The sequence below is a fragment of the Oncorhynchus masou genome, chromosome 6, assembly GCF_036934945.1.
Source record: "Oncorhynchus masou masou isolate Uvic2021 chromosome 6, UVic_Omas_1.1, whole genome shotgun sequence".
NCBI classification, from domain to species: Eukaryota; Metazoa; Chordata; class Actinopteri; order Salmoniformes; family Salmonidae; genus Oncorhynchus; species Oncorhynchus masou.
In genome coordinates, this window is record NC_088217.1 from 35608606 (window position 1) to 35628705 (window position 20100).

The 20100-nt window shown below is 45.7% G+C and overlaps 1 protein-coding gene across 1 annotated transcript in view; it reads left to right on the forward strand.

Annotated features, from left to right (window-relative positions):
- The window catches only part of LOC135541995 (solute carrier family 41 member 1-like), a 51469-nt gene that overhangs the window by 26477 nt on the left and 4892 nt on the right, over positions 1-20100 (forward strand). The window contains exons 3-8 of the mRNA XM_064968544.1: positions 474-581; positions 11638-11709; positions 12408-12552; positions 14066-14212; positions 14856-15003; positions 19521-19600. Of these exons, the coding sequence (XP_064824616.1) occupies positions 474-581; positions 11638-11709; positions 12408-12552; positions 14066-14212; positions 14856-15003; positions 19521-19600 (700 nt within the window). The remainder of the gene's footprint in view (positions 1-473; positions 582-11637; positions 11710-12407; positions 12553-14065; positions 14213-14855; positions 15004-19520; positions 19601-20100) is intronic.

Sequence of the window (20100 nt, forward strand, 5' to 3'; positions counted from 1 at the left end):
TGAGAGTATTAAATACTCTCTACCTCTTTGACAATCTGCCTGCTAGCTCTCTGCCTGAGAGTATTAAATACTCTCTTCCTCTTTGCCAATCTGCCTGCTAGCTCTCTGCCTCAGCACAAGAGCTAGCAGGCAGATGGAGGGTTACAGTAAAAACAATGTGGGCTGCAAGTACTGTATGAAAGGTGATATCAATAAAATAAATCTTGTTACAGTGTTTTATTATAGTGTTGTTGAAGACAGGGAGAATGGTGAGAAAGGGCAGGGGAAGAGAGAGAGGAGAGGGATAGATAAGGAGCAGGTGGATGTTTAGAGAAGTGACAGAAAGAGGGTGGTGAATGGTTACAGTGTAAGGTCAAAATGACCTTGCTCCTCTCCAGAGGGAATATGATTATGATTCCAACACGGTTTGAACAGATAGCATGTCACTGAGAAAAGGAAGAGATCAGGTTTCAGACTGTGTTCTTGTGTTGCAGCACTGGACGGTGTTTACAGAGGTCACGGAGGTCTTCATCCTGGTCCCAGCGCTGCTGGGGTTAAAGGGCAACCTGGAGATGACACTGGCTTCCAGACTGTCCACAGCGGTGAGTGTGTGTGTTGTGTGTGTGCGTGTGTGTGTAGGTGCCTGTGTGGACATTTCTGGACATGTATGCTTGTGTGTGTGTGGGGTGTGTGTTCTCTGTTGTGTGTCTGCACCAGCCAGAACTGTTTTCGGTCGTTTCTCTTTGTTATTTTGTTATTTCTGTATTCATTTAATAAATATGGACACATACCACGCTGCACCTTGGTACCTCACCTTCTTCCACCGACGACGACCGTTACAGAATTACCCACCACCAAAGGACCAAGCAGCGTGGTAATGGGCAGGAGCAGCGCTATAAGGAGGAATGGACATGGGAAGACATTCTGGACGGCAAGGGTTGCTACACATGGGAGGAGATCCTGGCTGGAAGGGATCGCCTCCCATGTGAACAGGTGCAGGCAGCCAGGAGAGCGGAGGCAGCAGGTAAAGGGGGCCAGCGCTTTGAGGGAACACGGCTGGCAAGGAAGCCTGAGAGGCAGCCCCAAAAATGTGTTGGGGGGGGGGTGTGGCTAAGTCAGGTAGGAGACCTGAGCCAACTCCCTGTGCTTACTGTGGAGAGAGGTGGACCCGGCAGGCACCGTGTTATGCCGTGAGGCGCACGGTGTCCCCGGTGCGCAGGCATAGACCGGTGTGGTACATAGCAGCGCCTCGTATCGGCCGGGCTAGAGTGGGCATCGAGCCAGGTGCCATGAAGCCGGCTCAGCACATCTGATCTCCAGTTCGTCACCTCGGGCCGGGGTATATGGCACCAGCCCTATGCATGGTTTCCCCGTTTCGCCAGCACAGCCCAGTGAGGGCTATTCCACCTCGCCGCACTGGCCTGGCTACGGGGAGCATTCAGCCAGGTAGGGTTGGGCAGGCTCGGTGCTCGAGAGCTCCAGTGTGCCTTCACGGTCCGGTCTATCCGGTGCTACCTCCACGCACCAGCCCTCCGGTGGCAGCCCCCCGCACCAGGCTGTCTCTCTGTCTCCTTCCTACAGGTGCTCCCTCCAGTCCGGATCTGCCGGAGTCTCCCTCCAGTCCGGATCTGCCGGAGTCTCCCGTCCGTCCGGTGCTGCCGGAGTCTCCCGTCCATTCGGGACCCGTGGCTAGGGTCCCCAGTCTGAGGTCTGCGGCAAGGGTCACTGCTCTTAAGAGGCCACGGAGGCGGGCTAAGAGGCGGACAAGGACTGTGGTGGAGTGGAGTCCACGTCCCGCGCCAGAGCCCCCACCGCAGACAGACACCCACCCAGACCCTCCCCTATAGGTTCAGGTTTTGCGGCCGGAGTCCGCACCTTTGGGGGGGGGGATATGTCACGTTCTGACCTTAGTTCTTTTGTTATGTCTTTGTTTTATTATGGTCAGGGCGTGAGTTGGGTGGGTTGTCTTTGTTAGCTTTTCTTTGATTTGCTATTTCTGTGTTTGGCCTGGTATGGTTCTCAGAGGCAGCTGTCAATCGTTGAGCCTGTTTTCTATTGTGTTGCGTGGGTGATAGCAGATGTAAGCAATGTCCCAACGCACTCTAGGAGCTTTCATGGCTGGAATAAGTTCTTTCCTCTTCTGGTGCACAGCTTCAGGATAGTCCTCGTTGAGGAATATATACATTCCTCTCAAGTTCTTGGCTCTTTCCAGAACAGCTACCTTGTCCTTGAACCTCAGGAACTTTACAACTATCGGCCTAGGCCTGTCACCTGTGCTGGTGGTGGGTTTTCCAGTCCTGTAGGCAGGCTCCACCTCAATCTTCCGGTGTTCCATCATCAATTTCTCAGAGATCATTTCCTTCACTTTGTCCTCAGACTCCATCTAGGTCCCAGAATCTCAGGATTTTGCAATTCCGTTGTTTTGCCTTGATTGTCCCTCGAGATGTATCCGTCATTGTTATCATGGATTCACACACAGAACTGATCTCCTCTCTCAATGACTTACAGTTTGCCGACATCTTGCCGTTCTCCTATTTCACCTCATCGAGCTGACCCTGGGTAGGTCACAGGGAAGATTGAACACAACAAACAGCAGGGATCTAGACAGCCACAAACCCGGGACAATCCGCAGTCCCAGCCACAATGTCTAACCACGTTGCGGGCTGTGTTCAAGCCCTCAACAAACCCTGCTAGCTTGATAGGCAGCTAGCTAGCAGCTAGGCTAGCTGCTATGCCAAATATCTCCTCAGTCCTGGCCTTGGTTGGCAGGATCACTGGACAGAGTGTAGCAGTCCCAGCAACTGATGCCAAATGTGCCATGGGATCCAAACTAAAAAGTTAGCTTGCTACTAAGAAACTTTCCAATATACTTTAAAAACAAAAACAAAAAAACAATGGCACACAGAAGTCCCCGCTTGGGATAACATTCTCCAGAAGAATAAGGAATAACTTCAAAATGTAAGTATAATGTTTATTTATTAACCAAATTATGTACAAACTTTCATATGAATTTTGAATTAAATAATTGAGTAACTGTTGTTCATCAGCCCGTTGTCAAGTTAGCTAACATGTCGGATGTGATAGCTAGCTAGCAGGCGATCTCATTCTGCTTATTGGCTGTTTAAAGATGAACAACCTAACTAACTAATCATAGATTCAGCAATATGTCAATTATGAAGACCCGTACGGTTTTAAAATCATGAAATGGTGAACTTGCTAGCCAGCTGAAGACATGTAACAAATTGTTTTCTTCCATTTGTTTTCAGGGACTGAAGTGGGCACCTGATCGCGTTTCACTCCATTGCATTGGCTCGGCAGGAGAAAACAGTCCTGCCGATTCATTTGGACGGAAGACATTTTAACAACATCTGATGAAAGACTTAGGAAATGCAGCTAGATGTCTTCTGTTCAATCTAGGCTTGCTAGCCAGCCTAGTTATTTGTTCATTTTGTTTTGCTAACTAGCTGCCTGCAGTGTCTGTTTACCTAACGTTAGCTAACTTTATCTTGGCACCTTCCCTTCCAATATTGTTTTGCACTATTGGGGTTGGTGTTACTAGTTAAAATTAGAGGCTAAGTTATTCTACTCTTACTTTAAACAACTTGACCAAGCCTGAGAAAATATGCAAAACTGTTAACAAAGCGATTGCACGTTAATAAGTCATTCCTAAGTGAGGGACATTGTTGCGGCTTCAGCAACTTGAACCAGCACAGAGATTTAAGCAGTGAGGTTAATTTCTTCCCCCTTGTGTCTGCTTGTTCCAGGTTGAAGAACATCTCACCCTGACACCCTGCAGATGTAAAGAACTTGTCTGGAACCTGCCAGTCACCAGGATAATTACCATATCTCAGGATATTATTTAGGAGTGTGCAATATCACAATGTTAGATAGAAATAGATTCACCCATGTTATTGTTTATCATCCAGATTTGTCAGGACACTGTAATTTAGGAAGCTCATTCTATAATACAGATGATTACAGTGATACAGTGATTTCTGTCCCAGGGGATTGCACTGTGTGCAAGTCTTCAATTTAGACCACAATTATTTGAATTTGTCCTATTTTACCAAACTAGTGTATGAATGTTGAAGGTTAATCTCCCTGGCCCTCACTTGGGAATGACTTATTTTGTACAATGGACTGTGTTTTAAGTACTCATGCACAGATACAGGAAAACCAATAAAAAGGTTAACATTTACTAAAATTACAAATGTTGATGTCTCCACATGTTTCTGGTTTTGAGGCTTGGGCATCTGTCTAATCCCATGTAAGGAGAGAAAGGCATCAACACTATTACAGTGCTGTATTTATTTATTTGAATAGACACTCAGTGGCCAGTTTATTAGGTACAACCATCTAGTAACGGGTCGGACCCAGAACAGCCTGAATTCTTCAGTATCAAGGGACCTAACATGTGCCAGAAAAGCATTCACCACACTCTTACACCACCACCACCAATATGTACCATTGACACCAGGCAGGATGGGGCCATGGACTCCTGCTACGTATGTCAAATTCGGACTCTGCCATCAGCATGACCAACAGGAAGTGGGATTTGTCAGACCAGGCAATGTTTTTCCACTCCTCAATTGTCCAGTGTTGGTGATCGCTTGCCCACTGGAGCCACTTTTTCCTGTTTTAGGAGTGGAACCCGGTGTGGTTATCTGGTGCAATAGCCCATCCGTGACAAGGACCGATGAGTCGTGCGTTCCGAGATGCCGTTCTGCACAATACTGTTGTACTGCGCCGTTATTTGCTTGTTTGTGGACTGCCTGTTAGCTTGAACGATTCTTGCCATTCTCCTTCGACCGCTCATCAACGACTTGTTTTCCCCCACAGAACTGCCTCTGACTGGATGTGTTTTGTTTGTTGCGCCATTCTTTGTAAACCCTAGACACAGGATGCTGGCCATTTCGGAGAAACTGGAAATCACGCGCCTGTCACCGATGATCATACCACGCTCAAAGTCGCTTAGGTCACTCGTTTTGTCCATTCTAATGTTTAATCAAACAGTAATTGAATGCCTTGATGCCGGTCTGCTTTATATACCAAGCCACGGCTATGTGGCGTACCATTTTCATGAACAGGGTGGTGTACCTAATAAACTGTACACTGAGTGTATATTCTTGTTTGATATCCATTTATATAATTATATTGGACACGTTATCCTTTATCACATGCCAGTATTTGTTTTGTATCCAATGCATTTAGCTTACATTAGGATGAAGTAGCCTAGTCCTTCTAATCTAGTTAGATTGCTTCATATCTCCTTTCAATATTAGTCATCAACATAACATGGTTTTATCTTAAACATCAATATCATTTAATAATATGCACCGGTGTGATAGTTGTATGAATTCATCAAAATGCAAGCCTACTCATAAGAGAAAAAAATAATTTCTTACTTAGTCGGGGTCTCAATTATTATTATTTTATATATTTATTTTCTTTCGATAACTGTACCACTCCCCTAATTGGAGTAAACTAATGAAACACACTAAGGCCTCTAACTCTAGCTTACACACACTATATACATTTTACGGACACAATCTATTCTACATAAGTTATATTTAGTTTGTTTTTAGTCCTGTCCTCCTTCTACCCTCAACCTCTCCCATCTATTTCTGATGTCCATCCAGTTTGATTTCTCATGACCCACCTCAAGTTTTGAATCCAGCCTTGTTTTGCTTATCAGTTCAAAAACAATGTACCATGGAATCGGTACATCGAATATCTCTTCCCAACTATTTTGCGATCGTTATGGCACAGCTGTCAATTTTTTAGTCCTGAGAAGTCAGGAACTGCTATATTTTTTTATTTATCCCAATTTCCTTTAACCCTCTTAGATATTATCCTGACCAATGTGCCCTCTAAATACACCTCTGCTGTCTTCAACCAGGATCTCAGCGATCACTGCCTCATTGCCTGCATCCGTAATGAGTCCGCGGTCAAACAACCACCACTCATCACTGTCAAATACTCCCTAAAACACTTCAGCAAGCAGGCCTTTCTAATCGACCTGGCCCGGGTATCCTGGAAGGATATTGACCTCATCCCGTCAGTAGAGGATGCCTGGTTGCTCTTCAAGAGTGCTTTCCTCTCCATCTTAAATAAGCATGCCCCATTCAAAAAATGTAGAACTAAGAACAGATATAGCCCTTGGTTCAACCCAGATTTGACCAGCACAAAAATAACATGTGGTGTTTTGCATTGGCATCGAATAGCCCCTGCTATATGCAACTTTTCAGGGAAGTCAGGAACAAATATACTCGGTCAGTTAGGAAAGCTAAGGCTAGCATTTTCAAACATAAATTTGCTTCCTGTAGCACTAAATCCAAAAACTGTTGGGACACTGTAAAGTCCATGGAGAATAAGAGCACCTCCTCCCAGCTGCCCACTGCACTGAGGATAGGAAACACTGCCACCACTGATAAATCCACAATAATCAATATTTTCAACAAGCATTTTTCTACGGCTGGCCATGCTTTCCACCTAGCTACCCCTACCCCTGCCAACATCTCAGCACCCCCTGAAACTTGCCCAAGCCCCCCCCCACCCCCAGCTTCTCCTTCACCCAAATCCAGACAGCTGATGTTCTGAAAGAGCTGCAAAATCTGGATCCCTACGAATCAGGTGGGCTAGACAATCTGGACCTTCTCCTTCTAAAATGATCCGCCAAAATTGTTTTGTATTTTCTGAGATCCCCCCCCAAAGATTGGAAAGCTGCCGCGGTCATCCCCCTCTTCAAAGGGGGAGACACTCTAGACCCAAACTGTTATAGACCTATATCCATCCTGCCCTGCATTTCTTAAATCTTTGAAAGCCAAGTTAATAAACAGATCACCGACCATTTTGAATCCCACCGTACCTTTCTCCATTATGCAATCTGGTTTCCGAGCTGGTCATGGATGCACCTCAGCCACGCTCAAGGTCCTAAATAATATCATAACTGCCATCGATAAAAGACAGTACTCTGCAGCCGACTTCATTGACCTGGCCAAGGCTTTCAACTCTGTCAATCACCGCATTCTTATCGGCAGACTCAATAGCCTTGGCTTCTCAAATGACTGCCTCGCCTGGTTCACCAACTACTTCTCAGACAGAGTTCAGTGTGTCAAATCGGAGGGCTTGTTGTTCGAACCTCTGGCAGTCTCTATGGGTGTGCCACAGGGTTCAATTCTCGGGCCGACTCTTTTCTCTGTATATATCAATGATATGCTCTTGCTGCTGGTGATTCTCTGATCCACCTCTACACAGACGACACCATTCCGTATACTTCTGACCCTTCTTTGGACACTGTATTAACAAACCTCCAGATGAGCTTCAATTCAATACAACCCTCCTTCCGTGGCCTCCAACTGCTATTAAATGCAAGTAAAACTAAATGCATGCTCTTCAACCAATCGCTGCCCGCACCTGCCAGCCCTTCTCGCATCACTACTCTGGATGGTTCTGACTTAGAATATGTGGACAACTACAAATACCTAGGTGTCTGGTTAGACTGTAAACTCTCCTTCCAGACACACATTAAGCATCTCCAATCCAAAAGTAAATCTAGAATTGGCTTCCTATTTCGCAACAAAACCTCCTTCACTCATGCTGCCAAACATACCCTCGTAAAACTGACTATCCTACTGATCCTTGACTTTTGCGATGTCATTTTCAAAATAGCCTCCCAACACTCTACTCAGCAAATTGGATGCAGTCTATCACAATGCCATACGTTTTGTCACCAAAGCCCCACATACTATCCACTTCTGCGACCTGTATGCTCTCGTTGGCTGGCCCTTGCCAAACCCACTGGCTCCAGGTCATCTATAAATCTTTGCTAGGTAAAGCCCGTCATCTCAGCTCACTGGTCACCATAGCAACAAACACCCGTAGCACGCGCTCCAGCAGGTATATCTCACTGGTCATCCCCAAAGCCAACACTTACTTTTGCCACCTTTCCTTCCAGTTTCTGCTGCCAATGACTGGAACAAATTGCAAAAATCTCTGAAGCTGCAGTCTTATATCTCCCTCTCTAACTTTAAGCATCAGCTGTCAGCAGCTTACCGATCACTGTACCTGTGCACAGCCAATCTGTAAATAGCACACCCAACTACCTCATCCCCATATTTTTACTTACCCTCTTGCTCTTTTTCACACCAATATCTCTACTTGCACATCATCATCTGCACATCTATCATTCCAGTATTAATGCTACATTTTAATTGTTTTGCCTCTATGGCCAATTTATTGCCTACCTCCCTACTCTTCTACATTTACACACACTGTACATAGATTTTTCTTCTTTTCTATTGTGTTATTGACTGTACGTTTGTTATGTGTAACTCTGTGTTGTTGTTTTTGTCGCACTGCTGTGCTTTATCTTGGCCAGATAGCAGTTGTAAATGAGAACATGTTCTCAACTGGCCTACCTGGTTAAATAAAGGTGACATTTAAAAAATTTAAAAATATAAAAAATGTTGGTCTTTAATGCAGGGCCTACAGACAACTTACTATTGAGAGTAAGAATAGTACAATACACCAGGTGCAATTTACAATATGGTTGGGCATCAGCAGTTTCTCTCTCTTATATCAGTTTCTGACAGTCACTCAATTAGTAATGTCAACTAAAATGTTTAGATTGGTAGTTAGGCCATATTCACACTACGAGAGATGAAGGAGAGTCGGAGGAGTGGTGTGGCGAAAGAGATATCTACTTTTGAATTGACATTAAATCATTGCCTTACCTTTCGTTGTGGCTGGCAATGCAACATTCTTGGTCCACAGCTCAAATTTTTATCAATATCATAGAAGTCATTGTATGAGGTAAAAGCAAATAGAGACTGAAAACATTGATAATTCCCTTGGGAGTTGCTTCTTGCCTGGTGGCTCAATACAGTCAAGCAAAGAAAAACATTTTTAGATTTTAAACTACGGTGATAATCTCAGAATGCAACAGGCTGTTACTACAATTACAGGTAATTCCATAAAACAAGTTTCAAATATAAGTAAAATGTCTGTACATTTCAGCTTTAAAAAAAACATTGCTCTGCTATAACAATTTTTGTAAGAGTGTTGTAAGAGTGTTGGCTTAACAAAACAATTCTGTTTACACTTTGCTGCTTAAAGGCGGGCAACTGTCGGGCGAGTGTTGTGCGAGGTAGAGATCGAGACGTGACAAGTTCGCAACTTTACATTGCAGTAATATGTGTAGCCCAGGGTATTTTGCGAAAAGTCTAAGTGTGAAGGTCCAGCTAAATTAATTAATCATGGCCGAATACCGACCGGGCATGCAGGGAACGTGCCCAGGGGCCTTGACCTCCAGTGGGCCCCCACTGATTTTGTTAGTCATTCAGATATGATATAACATGGCATTGGTCATTACAAAATGTGTAGAATTGCAGGAAGTGCAAATTTGCAATTGCTATTTTGTCCCTCTCTGCCCCATGGCAAAATGAGTAGGAGAACATAAAAATTGCTTTAAAACCGCAACATTTTCTCTACGCCCCATGGCAAAATGTGTAGAATTGCAGTAAATTAACCTTGAAAAAAATACATTTCTCTCCACCATCAAGAGGGGGGCCACTAAAAATGTTTTGCCGCAAGGTGGGGGGCCTAAAAGCTCTAGCCCAAAAGGCTATAGCCAGCCGTGGGAGAACCCTTTAAAGAACCCTTTTTGGTTCCAGGAAGTAGCCTTTTGGGTTAGCTGTAGAACTCTTTCCACAGAGGGTTCTACATGGAACCCAAAAGGGTTCTACCTGGAACCATAAAGGGATATCCTATGGGGACAGCCAAATAACCCTTTTGGAAACCCTTTTTTCAAAGAATGTATTCCTAGAACTATGTAGTAACTAAAATTAGTAGCTCACTGCTGCTATTAAGCACATCAATCCACACATTCCTTCCACTGGCTTGTGGGAAAACAGCCTGACAAACAGCAGAATGTGATAAGCTTTTCCAGTTCTTTCCTGTCCTGACTTTTGAGTTGTGAAGCAGGTGAATTGAGTGTCGGGCTGCCAGATATTGCTATGTTGTGTAACCCCCATTCCAAGACTGGAAGGAGGAAGGATGGATGCATGTTTTATGTAGCAAACTTTACTGCTTTCCTTGCTGTTGCGACTTGGTGCCAGGTGACTTGAGCGTGTATGATCTGGCAGATGAACTGTGTATGTAATTTGTTTGGTGTGACATTAGCCTACTCCCGTTCAACCTAGTGTTATTGTTTTTCTTGGAGGATCTTAAGATCACTGTAAGTTTCCTAATGAGCCTATCAAAGAAAAAATGGTTGATCCCAGGGGCTGAGGCAGAATGCCATCCACATGACCACATCTCTGTCTTCTTTCTTATTTTGATCTGCTGAAAATTGTTGTTTTTATTTCGGGGTTGAGGAGATTCTGGGCTAAATTCACACTCTCTCTCTCTCCTTTCTACAAACAGTTGTTTTCTGTAACTCTCTGTGATCCTTGCATTTGAGTCTAATTGACTATTGGAATAATCATATTTAGTGGATGACGGCAGGCTGACATTACCGCATTTAGCTACCACATAGTGTCTAGAGCCAGCCTACTGTAGGCTACTCTCTGACATCCATTATTGGCATGGTTTAATGTAAATGTTCATAATAAACGTAATATCTTCTATTCCTGCTCTCTTTCTCTCTAAGCCTAAAAGAGGGATGAGTGCTAGGCTAACAGAAAGATAGCGGGGTAGCTAGCTACCGTCATTTACTGTCACACACTAAACCCTTAGACACTGCCTTATCTCACCACCAGCTCATAGCCTTCAACAGCTGGGAAAACACACACCAACCAAAAAACAACCAAGGCTAAAGCTTACGTGACATTGTGGCCTATTCTGGCTGAGCCCTTGCTGCCGTCATCACGCCGTCAGTGGTGTGTGTGTGTGTGAGCGTATGGTTTCTTTATTGATTGGGTGGCTTGTGTGTGTAGTGTAGTGTGACCTGCCCTGTCTCTTATCTCCCTGCCTTGCTCCCCCTTATCCACCATGCAGCTGACTCCACTCATCTCTCTCTTTACACATGGGTTTGAAACACGGCCCCTGAAGGCTCACCCTTCCTCTTTCAACTTCCCTACCTGACTGACACAGATACAGACACACACCTCTGAGCAGAGTGGTCATTAGGCTCATAGCCTCTGACACACACTGTGCCTCTGTTGGACAGACACTTGATGCTTGAGACCATGAATGAGAGAGACGTGGGGGTGTGTGTGTGTGTGTGTGTGTGTGTGTGTGTGTGTGTGTGTGTGTGTGTGTGTGTGTGTGTGTGTGTGTGTGTGTGTGTGTGTGTGTGTGTGTGTGTGTGTGTGTGTGTACAGAGAGATGAGATAAGTGGAGTCGGCCGCAGGGTGGAGGAGTCAGAGCTTCTTTGAGAATTGAACCCTAATTGTTCTGACAGAACCTAGGGCCTATGACACAGCACGCACACACACACACACACACACACACACACACACACACACGTTTTCATGTACATGTATACATACTCAATTGTACAGATTCTCAGCTTTTGAAACATCATGATTCTGGTTACTTTTCCTCTTTTCAAACCGTGGCCAGTCAGACATAGTTGACTGCTGTGGTCTTGGTCTCATGCTAATGTGTTATAGTTGTGGTGCGTTCTCTTACGGTCTCCTGTGTCTCTCTCTGCAGGCTAATATTGGTCAGATGGACTCAGCCAAGGACATGTGGAAGATGATTGTTGGAAACCTCGCCCTCATCCAGGTAAGGAACACTCTATGAAAGAAAAGGAGAGCCGCACACTCTAGGACCTCAGATGCAATCATTTAATATCCTAATAACCAACGTTTCGACAGACAAACTGTCTTCATCATTATACCTTGATGAATACAGCCTGTCTGTCGAAACGTTGGTCATTAGGTTATTAAATTATTGCATCTGAGCTCCTAGAGTGTGCGGCTCTCCTTTTCTTTTTCAAGTGTTCTACTCCGCTAGCCAGCCTAAACAGGTCTGCGTTTCTTTTGCACATGGAACACTCTATAACATCCCACCACACCTGCATGGAACACTGTGAAACAGAAAACCATTCAACACATTCTGAAACAAAACATGCATGGAATGAGGGAACACCGACATAAAAAATCACAAAATAAGTCCAATCACGGTTTGTCCTGGTAAGGTGACATTTTGTTACCAGAACTGGACACAGTCAGATGTACAAGTGCTCGTATGTGTAATATTGGACTGGTTCCTGGAAGCCCCCTAACCCCAGCACTTTGGATCCCCGTCAGTCACATAACCTGCTAGAGGGGGTCACTGTGTGCTGGGTCAGCTCACCAGGGGGTTACAGTACTCACTCACACACACACACTAAGCCTCCTCAGGTCGAGGAGACCTTTACTACAGTGACACACACGTACAGTATAGTTTACAGTACCCCTTCTCTCTCTGCCTTCTCCCAGGTCCAGGCCACGGTAGTAGGGTTCCTGGCGTCCATCGCCGCGGTGATCTTTGGCTGGATCCCAGAAGGGAACTTTAGACTGGGACATGCTATCCTGTTGTGTGCCTCCAGTGTGGCAACCGCATTCATCGCTTCTCTGATACTAGGTACCACTAGAAGAATAACTATATAAATAATACTGTAAACATTTTTCAGACTGTAATTGTTCATATGCACATAGTAACCCCAGATACGATTTAACCTCTCTAGGGTACGTGGAATGCTAACGTCCCACCTAGCCAACATCCAGTGAAAGTGCAGGGCGCCAAATTCAAACAACAGAAATCTCATAATTAAAATTCCTCAAACATACATGTATTATACACCATTTTAAAGATAAACTTGTTGTTAATCCCACCACAGTGTCTGATTTCAAAAAGGCTTTACGACAAAAGCATACCATGCGATTATGTTAGGTCAGTGCCTTGTCACAAAAAAACACAGCCATTTTTCCAGCCACAGAGAGGAGTAACAAAAAGCAGAAATAGAGAAAATTAATCCCTAACCTTTGATGATCTTCATCAGATGGCACTCATAGAACTTCATGTTACACAATACATGTATGTTTTGTTCAATAAAGTTCATATTTATATCCAAAAATCTCTGTTAACATTGTCTCGTTGTTATGTTTTGCCTCCAAAACATCCTCTGAAAGTGCAGAGAGCCACGTCAATTTACAGAAATACTCATGAAAATACAACTGTTATGCATGGAATTAAAGATATACTTCCCCCTAATGCAACTGCTGTGTCAGATTTCGAAATAGCTTTATGGAAAAGCACACAATGGAATAACCTGAGTACAGCACTCAGAGACCAAAACAAGCCATGTTAGGGAGTCAACAAAAGTCAGAAATAGCATTATAAATATTCACTTAACTTTGAATATGCACTCCCAGGAATCCCAGTTCCACAATAAATGTTAGTTTTGTTCGATAAAGTCCTTAATTTATTTGTTTTGTCCGTGCATTTAGTACAGTAATCCAAATGCACAGGCACTAGGTCCAGACAAAGTAAAAAAAGTTATATTACAGTTCGTAGAAACATGTCAAACGATGTATTTAATCAATCTTTAGGATGTTTTTATCATAAATCTTCAATAATGTTTCAACCGGAGAATTCCTTTGTCTTTAGAAATTAAAGGGAACGGACGCACGCCTGACTGAGCACATGGCCTTCTGGCAGACCCATGACTCTCATCTCTCCCACTTCACAGTAGAAGCCTGAAACAAGGTTCTAAAGACTGTTGACATCTAGTGGAAGCCTTAGGAAGTGCAATATAACCCCACAGACACTGTATATTGGATAGGCTAAGACTTGAAAACCTACAAACCTCAGATTTCCCACTTCCTGGTTGGATTTTTTCTCCTGCCATATGAGTTCTGTTATACTCACAGACATCATTCAAACAGTTTTAGAAACTTCAGAGTGTTTTCTATCCAGATCGACTAATAATATGCATATCCTAGCACCTGGGCCTGAGTAGCAGGCAGTTTATACTGCCCCCTACCCCAAAGAAGTTAACACTGATTAAACTGTGATCAAATGAACATGTTACATATTTCCATAAAGCTGATTATGATTGGTGTGTTTAACATTAAGCCCCTCCCTCTGTCTGCAGGGATCATTATGATTGGTGTAATCATCGCATCCAGGAAGGTGGGCATCAACCCTGACAATGTGGCCACGCCCATCGCTGCCAGTCTGGGAGATCTGATTACCCTCTCTCTGCTGGCTGGCATCAGCACAGGACTGTACAAGGAGCTGGGTACGCGCACACACACACACGCACGCACACACACACACACACAGACGGACACTTGAGATCACAGAACTAAATAGAACACATAGTACATGCTTGAGATACAGACACACTCAGACACACTTATCACTCACATACACACATCTCACCAACACCCACTCTGCGTTATACTTATCTGTCTCACCCCAGGGTGTGAGTGTGGCTGAGTATCTGAACGGCCTTTTCAGGCAGTAAAAGTCCCAATGGAAACACTTTAACTCAACTCTTCCTGGCTTGACACTAATAGAAGGGATCTTATTTTAACATAGGCCTACTTGAGGTTTGATTCCACCACTAACCTCACAGTGGTACGGAATGTGTGTATGACTGAGTGTGTGACCCCACAACTATGCCATCTACTGTTAGTTCAGTGATAGTGTTTTCACTGTCAACAAACCCTGTGACGTGATGCAGAATAAAATGTTTTTCACACCACACCTCATTGACCTCACCATCACATATAAAAAGATGGAAACACAGTAATAACACATTTCCTATTCACAAACAGCGTTGTGTACCATGCGTTGGTACCGTTTTTATATTGAGCTGATGAAGTGTGTGTGTGTATAGCGTAACAAGGACGCTGACTCCTGTGTGTGTTTTCTTATAGAGTTTAACGACTATGCCAACCCGTTGGTGTGTGCTGTTTTTGTGGCGCTGACCCCTCTGTGGGTGCTGATCGCTCGGAGGATCCCCTCCACCAGAGAGGTGCTCTACTCAGGCTGGGAACCTGTCATCATTGCCATGGCAATCAGCAGGTGCAAGACCTATGTCTCTCCTCTCTCTCACCTGTGTCTCAGCTTCCTCTCATTACATTTACATTTAAGTCATTTAGCAGACGCTCTTATCCAGAGCAACTTACAAATTGGTGAATTCACCTTCTGACATCCAGTGGAACAGCCACTTTACAATAGTGCATCTAAATCATTTAAGGGGGGGTGAGAAGGATTACTTATCCTATCCTAGGTATTCCTTGAAGAGGTGGGGTTTCAGGTGTCTCCGGAAGGTGGTGATTGACTCCGCTGTCCTGGCGTCGTGAGGGAGTTTGTTCCACCATTGGGGGGCCAGAGCAGCGAACAGTTTTGACTGGGCTGAGCGGGAACTGTACTTCCTCAGTGGTAGGGAGGCGAGCAGGCCAGAGGTGGATGAACGCAGTGCCCTTGTTTGGGTGTAGGGCCTGATCAGAGCCTGGAGGTACTGCGGTGCCGTTACCCCTTTCACAGCTCCGTAGGCAAGCACCATGGTCTTGTAGCGGATGCGAGCTTCAACTGGAAGCCAGTGGAGAGAGCGGAGGAGCGGGGTGACGTGAGAGAACTTGGGAAGGTTGAACACCAGACGGGCTGCGGTGTTCTGGATGAGTTGTAGGGGTTTAATGGCACAGGCAGGGAGCCCAGCCAACAGCGAGTTGCAGTAATCCAGACGGGAGATGACAAGTGCCTGGATTAGGACCTGCGCCGCTTCCTGTGTGAGGCAGGGTCGTACTCTGCGGATGTTGTAGAGCATGAACCTACAGGAACGGGCCACCGCCATGATGTTGGTTGAGAACGACAGGGTGTTGTCCAGGATCACGCCAAGGTTCTTAGCGCTCTGGGAGGAGGACACAATGGAGTTGTCAACCGTGATGGCGAGATCATGGAACGGGCAAACCTTCCCCGGGAGGAAGAGCAGCTCCGTCTTGCCGAGGTTCAGCTTGAGGTGGTGATCCGTCATCCACACTGATATGTCTGTCAGACATGCAGAGATGCGATTCGCCACCTGGTCATCAGAAGGGGGAAAGGAGAAGATTAATTGTGTGTCGTCTGCATAGCAATGATAGAAGAGACCATGTGAGGTTATGACAGAGCCAAGTGACTTGGTGTATAGCGAGAATAGGAGAGGGCCTAGAACAGAGCCCTGGGGGACACCAGTGGTGAGAGCGCGTGGCGAGGAGACAGATTCTCGCCACGCCACCTGGTAGGAGCGACCTGTCAGGTAGGATGCAATCCAAGCGTGGGCCGCGCCGGAGATGCCCAACTCGGAGAGGGTGGAGAGGAGGATCTGATGGTTCACAGTATCGAAGGCAGCCGATAGGTCTAGAAGGATGAGAGCAGAGGAGAGAGAGTTAGCTTTAGCAGTGCGGAGCGCCTCCGTGATACAGAGAAGAGCAGTCTCAGTTGAATGACTAGTCTTGAAACCTGACTGATTTGGATCAAGAAGGTCATTCTGAGAGAGATAGCGGGAGAGCTGGCCAAGGACGGCACGTTCAAGAGTTTTGGAGAGAAAAGAAAGAAGGGATACTGGTCTGTAGTTGTTGACATCGGAGGGATCGAGTGTAGGTTTTTTCAGAAGGGGTGCAATCGCTCTCTTGAAGACGGAAGGGACGTAGCCAGCGGTCAGGGATGAGTTGATGAGCGAGGTGAGGTAAGGGAGAAGGTCTCCGGAAATGGTCTGGAGAAGAGAGGAGGGGATAGGGTCAAGCGGGCAGGTTGTTGGGCGGCCGGCCGTCACAAGAAGCGAGATTTCATCTGGAGAGAGAGGGGAGAAAGAGGTCAGAGCACAGGGTAGGGCAGTGTGAGCAGAAAGCGGTGTCGTTTGACTTAGCAAACGAGGATCGGATGTCGTCGACCTTCTTTTCAAAATGGTTGACGAAGTCATCTGCAGAGAGGGAGGAGGGGGGGAGGAGGATTCAGGAGGGAGGAGAAGGTGGCAAAGAGCTTCCTAGGGTTAGAGGCAGATGCTTGGAATTTAGAGTGGTAGAAAGTGGCTTTAGCAGCAGAGACAGAGGAGGAAAATGTAGAGAGGAGGGAGTGAAAGGATGACAGGTCTGCAGGGAGGCGAGTTTTCCTCCATTTCCGCTCGGCTGCCCGGAGCTCTGTTCTGTGAGCTCGCAATGAGTCGTCGAGCCACGGAGCGGGCGGGGAGGACCGAGCCGGCCTGGAGGATAGGGGACATAGAGAGTCAAAGGATGCAGAAAGGGAAGAGAGGAGGGTTGAGGAGGCAGAATCAGGAGATAGGTTGGAGAAGGTATGAGCAGAGGGAAGAGATGATAGGATGGAAGAGGAGAGAGTAGCGGGGGAGAGAGAGCGAAGGTTGGGACGGCGCGATACCATCCGAGTAGGGGCAGTGTGGGAAGTGTTGGATGAGAGCGAGAGGGAAAAGGATACAAGGTAGTGGTCAGAGACTTGGAGGGGAGTTGCAATGATGTTAGTGGAAGAACAACATCTAGTAAAGATGAGGTCGAGCGTATTGCCTGCCTTGTGAGTAGGGGTGGGATGGTGAGAGGGTGAGGTCAAAAGAGGAGAGGAGTGGAAAGAAGGAGGCAGAGAGGAATGAGTCAAAGGTAGACGTGGGGAGGTTAAAGTCGCCCAGGACTGTGAGAGGTGAGCCGTCCTCAGGAAAGGAGCTTATCAAGGCATCAAGCTCATTGATGAACTCTCCGAGGGAACCTGGAGGGCGATAAATGATAAGGATGTTAAGCTTGAAAGGGCTGGTAACTGTGACAGCATGGAATTCAAAGGAGGCGATAGACAGATGGGTAAGGGGAGAAAGAGAGAATGACCACTTGGGAGAGATGAGGATCCCGGTGCCACCACCCCGCTGACCAGAAGCTCTCGGGTGTGCGAGAACACGTGGGCGGACGAAGAGAGAGCAGTAGGAGTAGCAGTGTAATCTGTGGTGATCCATGTTTCCGTCAGTGCCAAGAAGTCGAGGGACTGGAGGGAGGCATAGGCTGAGATGAACTCTGCCTTGTTGGCCGCAGATCGGCAGTTCCAGAGGCTACCGGAGACCTGGAACTCCACGTGGGTCGTGCGCGCTGGGACCACCAGATTAGGGTGAGCCGCGGCCACGCGGTGTGGAGCGTTTGTATGGTCTGTGCAGAGAGGAGAGAACAGGGATAGATAGACACATAGTTGACAGGCTACAGAAGAGGCTACGCTAATGCAAATGAGATTGGAATGACAAGTGGACTACACGTCTCGTATGTTCAGAAAGTTAAGCTTACGTAGCAAGAATCTTATTGACTAAAATGATTGAAATGATACAGTACTGCTGGAGTAGGCTAGCTGGCAGTGGCTGCGTTGTTGACTTTGTAGGCTAGCTGGCAGTGGCTGCGATGTTGACACTACACTAATCAAGTTGTTCCGTCGAGTGTAATAGTTTCTACAGTGCTGCTATTCGGGGCTAGCTGGCTAGCTAGCAGTGTTGATTGCACGTACGTTAAAAGAACGACAATAGCTGGCTAGCTAACCTAGAAAATCGCTCTAGACTACACAATTGTTTTAGATACAAAGACGGCTATGTAGCTAGCTAGCTACGATCAAACAAATCAAACCGTTGTACTGTAATAGTTTCTACAGTGCTGCTATTCGGGGGCTAGCTGGCTAGCTAGCAGTGTTGATTGCGTTACGTTACGTTAAAAGAATGACAATAGCTGGCTAGCTAACCTAGAAAATCGCTCTAGACTACACAATTGTCTTAGATACAAAGACGGCTATGTAGCTAGCTAGCTACGATCAAACAAATCAAACCGTTGTACTGTAATGAAGTGAAATGAAAATGTGATACTACCTGTAGAGCGAAGCGGAATGTTGACCGGGTAGTTGAAGTTCTATTCGGTAGAGGTTGGCTAGCTGTTGGCTAGCTAGCTAGCAGTATCTCCTACGTTAAGGACGACAAATAGCTGGCTAGCTAACCTCGGTAAATTAAGATAATCACTCTAAGTCTACACACTCTAAACTACACAATTATCTTGGATACGAAGACAGCAAAGACAACTATGTAGCTAGCTAACACTACACTAATCGAGTCGTTCAGTTGAGTGTAATAGTTTCTACAGTGCTGGTGGACAGTGGACGTTAGCTAGCTGCTTAGCTAGCTGCTGGGCAGATAGCAGTGTAGACTACGTTTCGAAATACGATAATTACGCAATTATCTTTGATACAAAGACGGCTATGTAGCTAGCTAAGAAGAAATTGCTAAGATTAGACAAATCAAACCGTTGTACTATAATGAAATGTAATGAAAATGTAATGAAAAGTTATACTACCTGCGGACCGAAGTGTAGATGCGACCGCTTGCTCCAACCCGGAACCGGGTTCTCTTACCTGTCTCACCTTACTCTCATCTGAGTCACTCTTCTCCTACCTGTTTCACCTCTCTCTCATCTGTGTCTCGGTTCTCCTACATGTTTCACTTCCTCTCATCTGAGTCACTGTTCTCCTACCTCTTTCACCTACCTCTCATCTCTCACCTGTGTCTGTCTTGTGTTTCACCTCTTCCTCTGTGCTCTCCTCAGTGTTGGGGGTCTGATTCTAGATAAGACCGTGTCCAACCCCAACTTCGCTGGCATGGCTGTCTTCACTCCTGTTATCAACGGTAAGACTCTCTCCTGGCACTGAATACTCTGCACACAACCACTGATACACAAACACTGATACAGTGAATTTGGAAAGTATTTAGACCCCTTGACTTTTTCCACATTTTGTTATGTTACATCCTTACTCTAAAATTGATTTAAAAAATAATAATCCTCATTATTCTACAGACAATACCCCATAATGACAAAGCAAAAAACCGTTTCTAGAATTTTTTTCAAAAAGAAAACTGAACATTTAAAACATTTACATAAATATTCAGAACCTTTACTCAGTACGTTGTTGAAGCACCTTTGGCAGCGATTGCAGCCTCGAGTCTTCTTGGGTATGACGCTACATGCTTGGCACACCTGTATTTGGGTAGTTTCTCCTATTCTTCTCTGCAGATCCTCTCAAGCTCTGTCAGGTTGGATGGGGAACGTCGCTGCACATGTATTTTCAGGTCTCTCCAGAGATGTTCGATCGGGTTCATGTCCGGGCTTTGGCTGAGCCACTCAAGGA